Here is a 13,583-nt window from a genome sequence, read left to right as displayed (position 1 = left end):
GGAATAATCATTTCATATGGTCCATTCATATTTCTACAGTAATTGTTTTAGATTTTTATGTTGGGCTTTCTTTCTAGCTCTTCACTTCTTTAAAATATTGCATATAATAGGGCAAAATTTTGTTGAAAATAGATCTTAGCTTTCTTAGGATGCCAGAGCTGCACACCGTTGCTGTCATGTTCGATGTTTTAATTGTATCAAGAGTAATTTCCAGACCTCTTGTGTATAAAGATTCCAGTTCTTTGACAGTGACAAATCACTATGACTCATAATTTAAGCAGTTGTTTTTCATCTTTCCATTTAGAAAATATTCTGTAATTCTGCTTCAGGTTATTTTGAGTGAGGCTTAACTTTGCTATTTGCTGATTAATTAGTTACCCTCTGGTAGAGCTCAGGTAATCAAGTTTTTGATAGGTTTTAAAGTTAAAATTCAGAGCTTTGGAAAGAGCTGATAAAAGTAGATAAACAATACACTTTTGGTTTCTTCATTTTTAGTGTGTAGATCCTTTAATAAAAGTATATGATTAAAATATGGTATCATCACAAATACGTTATTTGTCAACGAGGGAGGTTAAGTACCAAAGCTAATATTGTTTTTTTATAGTCATTTTTCCCCCTTTACTCACTTTTTTATGATGTATCTGAAAACCATTTTAAAATTTGATTTAAATCTTATCTCAGGAATTTCTAAGGACATACAGTGCTGTGATCTCTTTAGTTATGAAGAGACTAGAACAAGAGTTTTTATTTAAAGGAAGAAATTGTAGTTTCTCATTTATTCTTTTTTTACAGATTGTGTCATAAAATAGTCTTTATTTGTCCAAAACACACTGCCGTGTTTCAAAAATGAGTCTACTGAGGCCTCTTTCTGTATCCCCCCCGCTCTTGAATATAATTTAATATAGTTCTCTTTGAGAGAACTTTACCTTCTTAGCGTGGTTTTAGAATATCACGTTACTTGGATTAGCCCAGTGAACTGTATCTACTTTAACTTAATGTTTTAAAATATTGCATTGGTTTCTAGGGAACCCCAAGGAAGGCCCAACCACCACAAGGTGCCTTTGAGCTGGGGTGGGTAGATCTCTGTAGCCCAGTGTGCTACTTTATTGTGGCCCCCCCACTAGTGCATGCCCGTTTGTCTGTCGTTCTGAATGGGCAGAAATGCAGGTCTCATGTAGAGATCCAGTTTAAGGTACATAGCTTTGTAAGTGGCTACGTTGTTGCTGTTTTCAGGCTATGTATGTGTGTTTTTCTCCTTTTTAAATTATCTGTTCAAAAGTGAAACCTTGAGCTTTCTCTGCACCTGGCATCACCATCTTCCTTTGCTGTCAGAGGTTCTAGGAGTCCTCACTCAGTTTCCAGGTTTGTTTTGTCAAAGGGGGAAAGCATAAGTATTCGACCTGTACAAAAACAGGAAATACTAAGGGAGGTCAGCATGAAAACAGAACCAAGGCGCACAAAGGTGAGTCCAAGGAACTCCAAACCAGAGAGCACAATATGTTATCTCCAACAGAAACTTTTCATATATTATTAAGCAAACAGATTTGTGGTGCCCCAAGATACCAAAGTTAGAGTAGTAGTTCTTGGTCCTGTCAAGCCTAATAATTGCCTTTTCTTTTCTTTTTTCTCTTCTCTCTTTCTACATAGTAAAAAGAATTTTTTTTATCGAAGTAGAGTTGATTTACAATGTGTTAATTTCTGGTGTGCAGCATAGTGATTTAGTTAAACATATGTATGTATGTATTTTCATATTCTTCATTATAGGCCATTATAAGATATTGAATATAGTTCCCTGGTTGTTTTTTTTGACATTGTAAAAAGAATTTTTATTGAAGTATAGTTGATTTACAATGTTGTGTTAATTTTGCTTTTTCTAAGAGTTTTATCCTCTATGAACTTTATTGATAATAACCACTACACATAAAAAGTTTTTAAAAGGGCACCAGTGTACATGCACACAGGCTCTGAAAAGAAAATCTTTTCCAAATGCTCACTAAGGGACATTACTGTGTCCATTGAAAACCAGTAGTTTGAAATAGATCATGCTAAAACATGCTAAAACCCTATTTTTATAGAATTACTGGAGGGGGTCAAGGAAATTATAGCCAAACTGTAGTCAGTGTTTTGAACTAATGGTGGATCATGGTAGAGAATTGTGGCTTCATAGCTGTGATTGAACGGTCATTTCCCAAAAAGTTTCATTGGATGTTTGTGATCTGTGAGGCAAATGTGGAGAGTGCTACCAGTTTCTTTACTTGGCCTCTGTCCTGTTTAACATTCTTTATCAAAGATGGCTTGCTTTTGCAAAGTGGCAGGTGATTCAAAACTACAAGCAGAAATTCTCAAGATGCCAAGAATCAAGAAGATAGTGTGATGTTAAGGTTAATGAATAGAAATTTGTTATGTAGGTTTTTAATGGAAATAAATATAAAGTCCTGTATTTAGGTTTTCAGCCTTAATTCTAGGGTTTATTAGACCAATTTATGAGAGTTCATATAAAAATAATCACGGGTTTTAGATAATAAGTGAATTCTTGAGGTGTTATGTCTTCTCCCATTTAGTAAAAATGGATGTTCAAAATGATGGAGCTTAATTACTGAGGGGAGGTGATCAGAATGGGGAAGGGTCTAGAAGTCATGAGGAAGAGAAAAGGGAAGATTAGTATTCAGCTTGGGTTAGAAGGACTGAAGAAAAGGTTTGTCATTTTCAAATACTTACAGGCTTCTGTATGAAAGTAGGATTGGATTTATTGTATATAGGTCTGGAATCTAGGGGGTAGGGAGGAAATAGGACATCATGTTTGGATTTAATTGTAGAATTTTTTTTTAATACATAAGAAAATGGGTTATTGCGTGAGTCTTTCTTTTGCTGCCATTGTGCCATGTTTACCTCCACCAGCTGTCAGGGAGACTTGAGAAGGCATTTCTCTTTTCAGATGGATGGTTCTATTTAAAAATAATTAACCTGGGTTAGGTTGTCTGTTAACTGTAGTTTCATGTTTTAGGGCAGACTCAAAAGTGTGAAAGTCAGGCATGTGGATGCATTCATTACAAAGGGGTAATTAATTGGATAGGCTGTATCCCATGAGGAGATGTTGCCACCTTCTGCTCTAAAAATGTTTTTGGCATGACATTAGATCATTTCACTAATCCTGTCATTACAAGCAGTAAATGGGGCCTCAAAACCTTATTATTTTTTTTTCCCTGATTAGGTTCACTTATTAGTTTCCTGTAACTAAAAGCAACACAGCAAAAGTTAGTAAATACAATCCCAGGCTCTGGAATCTGGCTGCAGGTCGCAGTTTTAGCTGTTAGCAGCTGTGTGATGCTGGGGTGAGTCACCAGGGGTGTGGCTCATCTGTACAGTGGGACCTGTGATAGTCCTGACTTTACCAAACTGTGGCAATCAAGAGGGTTAGTTCATGAGAAGAACCTAACGAGTCCCATAAAGAGTGTTCAGTATTAGTATTTCATTTCCAAAGCTGACTTCGGAGGCTGCTTCCCTGTCTCTACCTGTTTATGGATGAAAATGGTCATTTCAGTAGTATATTTCTGTTTTTCTCATTTAAATGTTTTTTTAGCCATTATCATTACAGTTGCGTAGGTTTTTATTTACAGGTAGTCTATAAATATGACCACTTGTTTAAAGAGTTTCATGATTTTCTAATGTTTTCAGATGTAAAAAATTCAACATTTAGAATTATCTTTTTTAAGATCTCATATGGAAACATTTAAAGATTCTTTTTAATTGTTAGGTGAATCAAATACTTAATGATGACCTGCTGGTCAAGATGCTGTGCTTGGTTCTTTTGCTAATCTCGTCCCTTACACAGCATTTTCAGCATTTCCCCAGTTCTTTAATTTTTTCAAATATGTCTTGTGAATTGGCCTGGTACCATGGTGAATGGGAGTGCTGACCACACGGAAAACCAGCAGTCTTCTCCGCTTACCACACTGCAGCAGACTGTGGTGATTCGTGTCTAGGCTGCTTCATCAGGACAGCATTTGCTTTTTCCCTCTTGACCCAATTTGATCAGTTTTAAACTTCCAAGTCCAGTTAGCCATCAAGTTGGGTGAGCTAGTGATAACTCTGATAAATGTCTTTTCTGTTTGTCGTCTTGGAGGAGTAATGTGATCAGCAGTAAGTTAGGAGTCTTGGGGAAATGTATTCCACATATTTTGCCACAATAGACAAATCTAGTATCATCTGTTTGGGCCTCCTGATCATCCTCTGCTCCTACCCCATCCGACTTGTCAGCTGACAGCAGACTGGCTGGGGTGTGGTCTGTTCTATCCCAAAAGTCTTTGGTGGAGTTTGTTGCAGGGTGGGAGCTAAATTCTTACATAGGATGTAGCAGGTATGAGCCCGGCTGATAAAGTGATCCTAACAGCAAACAGGATGATATTACAGGAGCTATTAGAAGTTAAAGAGCATTGTACGCTCGATTTCTGAACTTAAATCCTCCTCCTTTCTTGAGGTCATGTAGTACAGTGCCCACTTGTAATGTTCTTTCTGTAGGCCATGAATGTTTTGAAATATTTTAAACGTTTAGTGTTACTAATATTATATATATATTCTTGTAATGGTCAGATCATTCAGTTTAGTTTTCAGAGATTTATGAAAACTATTCCATTTACGTCTTTCTCAAGTGTGCTATCACTTCAGTCTAAATTTTGAGGACATTTTTTGTTTTACAGATTTGATGTTTTAATGTGCCATGCAAATGTATATTACCAACGATCTCCTGGGTAAAAATAAAATATTTATTAAAACAAAATTCTAGAGTATTTACTAGGCATTTTATTTGGTTTATTAAATTCTAGCAGAGAAATCATTAAGTGTTACCATATAATAGTGTAAATTTTTGAATTAACTGTTTTAAGTGTAGTTTTTTTCCTTTATATTTTGGACCTTTTTTTTTTAAAAAAAAAAAAAGGAAAATCTGCTGTCCTCCCACAGTGAGGAAATGAGATGATAACACACTTCTGATTTAGGAATTGGGTATTAGAGATTGAAGCCCGTGAAATGACAGGTGTTTGAAAGACTCAGAACTGAGTTTCAGGCCTAGAGGAGGCACGCCTGAATTGTGGTTTCTTTCATTAGTATTTTATAATCACATTTGAGTTAAATGTGCTAAAATTCATCAGGCAACAAATCTGCATTTCTTAAAAAAGTTAAGATTTATAGAGGAGGTTGGATTTAGTGGAAGGGTCAGCCTTCTTGGATTACTTCTAATATTTGATAAAAATGTAGGTGAAAGGATATAAATCTGCCATAAAATATATCTTATGAATATTTAGCCCGCTGTTCCCCGAAAATATCTCTGATTACCTCATTTACCACATGGACTTGGGGAGACCACAGACTTCATTTTCCTCTGTAAGTTACATAGGCATTCCATGGTATGATATATATTGTCTTCAAATAAGCTTTTAAACATCTTTTAATTGATGTATTAAGGCCTGGTTTTGAACTGGATAGTGACATCAGAAGATGGGTTTAAATCATTGCTCCTTCTGCTTGTTGAATAACCAGGTTTTCATGACCCATAAAGTTAAGTGGTACTACCTGTCTAACAAAGGAAATCAGATTGCAGTACCTATAGTACAGATAGAGGGCAGTGGTGGTGAAAATGTTCTCTCTCGGCCAGAACTCCCACCGTGCAGTTTCCTAAGAAATGTGGTGCCTTTGACAACAGTGACTTTCATGTTTGGTATCTCACACTGAACTCCAACCTTAGATCTTCCATGACCAGGAAGGACTCAGTAGACATTTGGGGAACTGGCACATATTTACCCCATGTCCCCACTGCCTAGACATGAAAATCTTCCAGTGTTATCTGGAAGGTAAGTAATGAGTGATTTTTTTTTCACAGGTTTGTTTTTTTTAGAAGCTGATTTTATAGTTGATAAAGTGACATTCTTGGTTTTTCTACGCCTGTCTGAATGTGATTAATACTTACAAAAATAACATTCAGCTGCAAAGTAGATTTTTACACATTAAAAAAATCTTTAGTGAAAAAGTACATATGAAAATCTTCATTTTCTTCTCATAGCTATCCTATTATCCACATTTCCTAGTAGTTGTGGTGAGCACTATTGTTTAAAAAAAAGTTTCTTTCATCTTTTCCTTCTGTACCTTTGGCTTTATTCCTGGAATCCTTGTTTGAAAATACTCTGAATCTGGGTGTAGCCCAGATACTTGAGCATGCCTCCCACTGCAGTGACTTGGTGAACTCCTACTCGTTCTCCAAGTCTGCTTGGCTGGGCTTCCCCTGTGCCTTCCCAATTCTCAGTGTGGTCGGCAATACTGCTTTTCACATTGTCTGAGCTTTTCAACACTTACTAGTGTGGTCTTGATATTAAAAAGCAAAATGGAAAAAATCTTACGTCAAAGTCAGCCAAAGCTGCCTTCCCTGTGAATTATGAGATGTCCATTAATAAGCCATGTTTTAGAGTCATTTTGTAATGCTAGAACACTCAGTCTGTTTCCATTCTACCATTAGTATTCACAGATAGCAGTACCTGCAGTCAGACCACCGGGAACACACCTGTAGTCGAACAAGTTGGATTTACTATTTGTCTCAGCGAAGAACACAGACCACGGGGGAACAGTGGGGTCTCTCAGTAAGAGGGTGTTATAAAGGTTGTATTGGAGGATTTGGACTTTGGGAAATTGGGGTGAGGGTTCAAGAAAGTGACGGCTGTCCCTCTTTTAGCAGAGAGGTTTGGTATTTAGTGGGTTGTGCAGGATGTTGTTTTTGTCTCACTTCATCCTGGTCTCAGAATGACTTAATGACGTACAGATGTTTAGTGAGTTTATCCAACAGGAGAACAGAATGATTTAGCTATAAGTGTCAGATCAGTTTGTAATAACATTTGAGGCTTAGCTGTTAGCATCAGATTAGTTCTCAGAGGTTAGGGACTGCTTTTTTTTTCCCCCTCCTCCAAAGCATTTAAGTCCCACTGGGTCTTACTATATAGGGACCAGCTGGGGAAGGTCAGGATTTAGTAGCAGTGACAATAGGCCCATCACTGGAACAAGCTGCAGTGATACTGACAGGTACATTTTTACAAAACTGTAATTGGGAAGCGTGTCAATTGTTAGCTGCCTAGAAGTAGTTAAGAGGTTTCCCCTACTCTGTTAAAGTAGGACACAACTTGCTAACGGATGCACAAAATAAATAGAGGCACAGCACAGAGGCTCCCAGATGCAGTTCAGGGCCACCAGAACTGGGTGCTGAGATGCTGAGCGGAGTTCCCGGGGAAGGGGCTTGCTGGCATCCCTCTTGTTGCTCAGGGTGGCCACTGCCTCTGGAGTGGCTTTGCTGCAAAACAAGCACCGTTTGCCTTTTTTGTAAAAGTGAAAATCCTCTTTGGATTTTTTTCTGATAGCAGAAATAGGTACAGGCATACCTTGTTTCATTGTGCTTCGCAGGTGGTGCGTCTTTTACAAACTGAAGATTTATGCCTGCGTCAAGCAAGCCTATTGGCACCATTTTCCAGCAGTGTTTTTTAAATTAAGATCTGTACATTTTTTTAAACATACTGCTGTTGCACACTTAGTGGACTTATATGTTAACATAACTTATATGCACTGGGAAGCCAAAAATTCATGTGCTTTGCTTAATTACAGTGTTTGCTTTATTGTGGTCTGGAACTGAACCCACAATATCTCAGAAGTCTGCCTGCACTAACACAGGTCTCTCATCAAAGTGAAGCTGTGTAAAGCGAGCTTTGGAAAAGTAGGGGTACCTGTAATGGGTAAAACACACTCTTTTTAAGAAACAAAATGAGTGAATTTTCTTGCATTAATCTTTCTGGGGACCCTAAAGTTTATCCTCCTAAATTCAGTGTCTAGGGATTAGTTCTTTCTTTACATACGGGAAGAGCCAGCTGTTTATTTTCTGTATTGTCTATGCTAATATATAGCAGTACATATCAAAGAGTTCTAAAGGCTTTCAGACTTAGGAACACTGTTAAAAACCTTCCAGTTTAAAATTATAATAATAGTAAAATTCTTCTCAGGTTGACCTAAGACCAAAAAAAAGGGGCCATGTTTTCATAGCTCCACTCTAGTTTTAGTCACTGCCATCAAAAATCACTGAAAAGAAATTTACATTTAATTTCATTTATTCAGATAATTGCTATGTACTGTGGGCCAGGCCCTGGATATGGAGGAGGGAGTCCATCAGTCCTGTCTTTATGAGCATACAAGTGATAGCTGGAGAGCTTTTTTTTTTTAAGCATCACTTAATGCTATATATGTATATTTTAACGCTATCTTAATTTCATATATATTCTAAAAGCACTGCATTATTGTGTGATGGTACATAGAAAAATATCCTTGTGATTAATGAGGTAGTTCTTAAAGTTCTTGTGACTTTAAAAGTGTTAACTTTTTAAAATCAGATATTTTGGGGGCATCTGCTCATGGAAGTGTGGAGATAACATTTTAAAACGTGGAGGTCTTGAGAACAAAATTTGTTTCCCAGAAAAATGCAAGATAACCTTCTGTTGTATCTTCACCTTGAATAATATATTCTCCTTCATAATGAATCTTTATCATTTGGTAAATATTGAGTAAATTTTAAAACTAGAAAAGCTAGGTTTGTAATTAAGAGTTGACTGTGGTACTTATGAAAAGTCTAGCGCACATTTGGATGGTGTCACATGATTAGAGTTCCATTAGACAAGCAGCGCACGGCGCAGGTCCTGGTCTCTGGGTGGTGCTGTGAGTTCTGCCATTGGTCTGTTGAGTTTTCCTACAGAAACAAAGAATATAATCATGTTTTGTCATTGAAATCTCCGTGATAGCTTTGAAGGTTTATGAGAACCTTAGAAAACTTTAAGAAAGAATTTAGATGGCAGAATTTCTGACAGCTTGATGCTCTGGAGAGAGCAGTAGTAGCACGAGAATGTGGTTAATTTGGACCAAACTGAGGATGATGACTTTACAGAATAAGATTTTTTTCCTGAAGAAAAATGTGTTCAATTGAAGTCTTAAACAGCCTGTAATGAACTATCATTTAGATTTTATTTAGTAAGTACAGTACATATTTTTACATGGGAAAGGCATTTCCGAGTTGCCACAGATTTCAGATTAGTATGTTACCATTTTTATCTTGGTCTAAATCACATGTAAATGCCAGAATGCATCTTTATGTACCCGAGGCACAAAGGTTTGTGGCACATTGTCTTGACTTAAAGTGTCCAGATAAGGTTTTGCATTTTGAAATTAAATCCATCTGGGCAGCAATCCACTTTCCTGATCCCCACAAGATTCCCTCTTCCTGTTATTCACCGTAACCAGTAGATTTGCATTTATGTTTTCTTTGTAACTATCCACTTACCAGGAGGGTTGAGGTAGGGTAGCACCAGTTTACTCTGTCTTCATAGTCCGTGATGAGCAAGTATATTTGCAATACACCATTTTTTTTCCTGTAAGAAGGGAGGAGTCAATTTTCTGTTTTGTGTATTGTTACCTTTAAAATGAAATGATAGACTAGAGTGTAATTGCTGTTTACAGTGGTTAAGTGACAAGGAAGAAAAAGCCGTTAATGTTATCCAGCCTCTTCTCCAGCTGCTCCAAAATTCTAGGTACAGTCATAGTTTCTACTTAGGGCAATCTTTGTTTTTCCTGTGGGGTTTTCAGCATGACTCATTTGAGAGCAGCAGGTCTGGCTTTGAGTGCCAGCTCTGCAAGTCAGTCTCTCTCAGTGTGCATTTCCTCCTCTGTACAGTGGGGCTCACGGTACCTACCTCACAGGGTTGTTGTGAGGGTCCCAGAAGTACATAGAAAGCACTTGTCATGTTGCAGACGTGAAGTAGATGTTCATTGTGTAAGTCATATATGCAAGGAAAGATGAATTGAGTAGGAAAGATACAAAGGGTTTATCTATGAGGAGATTGGTAGATCAAGGACCTAGATGGGCTGTCATATATTGTTACCCTGTTTTCAGTGGTAGTTCTTAGCTTAGAAGTGTCATTGATAAAATTAACTGTATTGTAAGCCATATTAAATAAATAACATTATATTGAAATGGAAGTATGACTTATTTTTAAAACTTTATACCAGTCCTCAGACTTTACTTCCACTGGCATCTCAGGACCACAGCATGACCTAAGACAGTACTTCACCCCCACCTGTCCCCGTTCTTTTCCCTTTTTTGGTTGCTTGCTTGTTTGGTTTTTGAATGGATAATATATTTGAATCTTTTCTGAGAATCACTAGCTGTTTTTCTGAGTTCTAGTTAGGTAATTCATATTTGGTGAATATAAGATATACTGTTACTTGATAGATTTAGAGCAGAATATTCTTTCCATTGCTACTTTTTATTAGGTTAAAATATGTTGAAAAAATATAAAGGCCAAAAACAAAAAAGGATATGTCTTTGTAGTGTAAGTTATTTGGGCATTTTTAATAGACATTTTAAGTTAGATCATAATCACATACTCCATTGTTAGAGATATTTATATAACTAGCAGTTAAATCCGTATTTACTCTATTTTTCCTCAGTCTTTGACTTTCTCCTTCTATTGTTGCCTTTTCTAAAAATGAGTAGTAAAAGAAAAATCATTAATTCAAGCACAGTTAAGGTTGGGATGCCTTTCCTCTGCCGTGTTACTTTGGTTTCGGGTTCGGTGTGGTGGCTGAAGATGAGGATTAAAGCCCAGAAACTGAGAACTTTGTGGTCCAGCATGACCCTGGCCCCACCGAGTTCAGACGGGCCGCGGTACCTGGCTGAGCAGCACTCTCTCTCTGGGAGACACTGATGTCCATACTGGCTGCACGGATACACACACGTGTTCTTCACCATACAGCCGTGAGACAAGCCCACCATCAGGATGTATCTCTTGAGAAGTGTTCTCACTAGTTCAGATGGGTTTACTCTGATCTTTCCACATCTTGTCCGTCACCAGGAAGATGACAGACGAATACAAATGCAGGCCAACTTGCAACCTTGACCATTAGCAGCGCCGTTCCCTAACCAGCCAAGCTGAAGACCCCATGCAACATTAAGGTGCATTTTTTTCATCAGTCATGCATGGCGACAAGTGTACTCTGTGGATCACGTGGAAGTGTGATTTGGGGAGAGTTGTAGTGTCTGGATCACACATGCCCACTATGTGCCACGTGGAAGGCTGAGGTCTGTGATGCATCAGTGTTGAGGGAAAGGTAAAGAAAGAATTGGGTGGGATTAATGTCAAGGTTTTCTTGAGAATTTTCTGCCTTTTACCAAGGTAATAAACATTCATGAAAAGCTCAAACACTGAAAAGTAAAAAGTCAGTGTCTTCCCCTCGCCTTTTCTAATCTCACTTCCAGGGGTCGTCATTATTCCATGAATAGTTTGGTGTGAGTGTTTCCACAGCTCTTACGCATATGCAGAAAGATACCTTCTAAAAACTGCTGAAATGGGATTATACTACGTATATTCTTTTGCTGTTTGCTTTTCTCACGACACAGTGTATCACGGTCATCTTTCATGTCATCACTCCTCCCGTCTTTTCAGGGAACTGCTCTGTAATGTTCCATAGCACGTATCTACCGTAGGTGATTTAACCGTTCTCACTTGTAGACATTTAGGGTTTGCAAGAGGGTTTTACTAAGACGACGTTGTGCACTAAGCCTCCTGGTACCTTTATATTTCTTCCCACTCATGTAAATTTTCCTTCAGGATAGAATCCTAACAATAAACTTGGTGGGTCAAAGAATAGGAACATTTAAGCTTTTCAAAGATACTTCTGAGTCATTCTCACTGTCCTGGAGTCATTAATGAAAAAGTTTAAGAATATTATTGTGGTTCAGCCAGAAGTTCTAGAGATAACGTAGGATTAACATTTTAGGAAATTTCCACCATTTCAAAATGTAAGCTTATTTTAAAAATGTATAAATAATACGCACCCATGGTAAAAATCTTTTCTCCGGCACCATACAGGGATGGAGTTTGGATAATCCTTTAAAACTAGTTTGTTTTGTTTATTCCTGTGGTTACCATCAGAATTAAAATCATGTGCTTGTATTTTCTGGTATATCTGTCTGACACAGTGTCTCTTTACTTCCTATCATGAAAGATGAGGAATTTCATGTACTTACTTAACACCACCAGTCATGCCTTCTACCTCCTGGGTTTTGTTACAAATTATAGTTGTTTTGATAGTTCCCTTAAAGCTTTAAATGTTCTTAGTTCTTTATTTGGGGGGGCTATCAACTTTAGGCAACATTCCTTGACTCACCGTTATGTTACGTAAGGAAATCTATGCCCCTCGGTTTCTTTCTGCTTTTCTCCTGTTTATCTCCCTTTATTTAAAATAAGCACTTGCAAGGATTTTTAACCACTTAGAAATTCTTTTTAAAAAAGTGGAACTGATAAATAGAAGCACACGACTATGAATGATCGTATTGATCTCAGAAACAAGTATAATCAGTTTATAATAAACCCTGTGGCAGTTGTAAATCGTCCTACTTGAAGAATGTCAAGGTCAAGTGAGATTCTTAAACCCCATAAACTGCTGAAAGTTAACACCACAATTTAGTGTGCTTTATTTTTTTCTTGCAATTCTAATTATTTTCTTTTTTCTTGATGGCACTAAAAGCCTTTATCAGCGTTTTTTCTTTTAATTTTGCAATCATAGTAAATGGGATTTGTTTTTATTTTTGAAGGCACTCTTCACCAGCTTTTCTGACTTCCTGCTGTAATTGAGTCTGACTGTCTTCTGTGCCTGTGACTGCAGTCACACTGGGTTTTGTTTGCCCTCCCCTGGTAGGTCCACTCTTACACTTTCAAAAAAATCTTCACAAACAGTGCTTGAGAGGTAAATTTCAAAATTCTGATGTCAGAAGAGATCTGTAATTTGCCATCATACTTGACTCATAGTGTGGGTTTCAGATTCTAGGTTTGAAATCCTTTTCCCTTACAATTTTGAAGACCTCCACTATTTTCTATCAGTTCTGCTGACGAGAATTCAGATGCTACTCCAGTTCTTGTTATTTGTATGTAACCTGGTTTTCCCCTCTGGGTGTTTTTTAAATGATCTCTTTTTCCTTGTGGACTGTTTTTTGTTTTTTTTTTTTTAAACCATGGGTATAGATGTAAGTATTTTAAACTGAGTCTTTATTGGCTCACTTTGACCTGCAGTCTCAAATCTTTATTCCATTAAAAGGGTTTTTCTTCTTTCTTTGATGATCATTTCCCATCATCTCTGATTGTCTTTTAGAACTCAGTATATGAATGTTAGCCCTCTTAGAGCTGTCTCCCTTGTATTTCTTTTTCATTTATACTTTCTGTTTCTGTCCTTTTCTCTAAGTATTGAGAGATTTCTTATGTTATATCTTCCAGAATAGGATCTTCAGTCATGCCCAATCTGTTACTCAGCTCTTCTGATGAAATTTTTATTTTATCCACTGTGTGTTTAATCTCCAACACCTCCTAGTGGTTCTCTGGTCTTTTCATTTTTCATAGTGGCCTGTTAACATTGTTTATTTGAAATGCATATGCCCTTTAAAGCTTGTAGTACAGTGATTGAGACGTGTGTGTGTGTCTGTCTGGTTGGGTCTGTTGTTCCTGTTTGTTCTCCCTTGG

At 37.3% G+C, this 13,583-nt stretch overlaps 1 protein-coding gene across 4 annotated transcripts in view; it reads left to right on the top strand.

Annotated features, from left to right (window-relative positions):
• WDR33 (WD repeat domain 33) overlaps positions 1-13,583 on the top strand; it is a 90,528-nt gene that overhangs the window by 44,044 nt on the left and 32,901 nt on the right. The window contains exon 8 of one of the 4 annotated variants that reach the window (XM_014564992.2): positions 6,506-11,270. The exons of the other annotated variants lie outside the window; for them this stretch is intronic. Coding sequence (XP_014420478.1) covers positions 6,506-6,630 — 125 coding nt within the window. The 3' untranslated portion in view covers positions 6,631-11,270. Of the gene's footprint in view, positions 1-6,505; positions 11,271-13,583 lie in introns of those variants that run through there. 4 annotated transcript variants of the gene reach the window in all.

Source organism: Camelus ferus, chromosome 5 (assembly GCF_009834535.1).
Source record: "Camelus ferus isolate YT-003-E chromosome 5, BCGSAC_Cfer_1.0, whole genome shotgun sequence".
Classification (NCBI taxonomy): Eukaryota; Metazoa; Chordata; class Mammalia; order Artiodactyla; family Camelidae; genus Camelus; species Camelus ferus.
The sequence above is the reverse complement of the archived record's forward strand: the minus strand, read 5'-3'. Positions and strand labels throughout refer to the sequence as shown.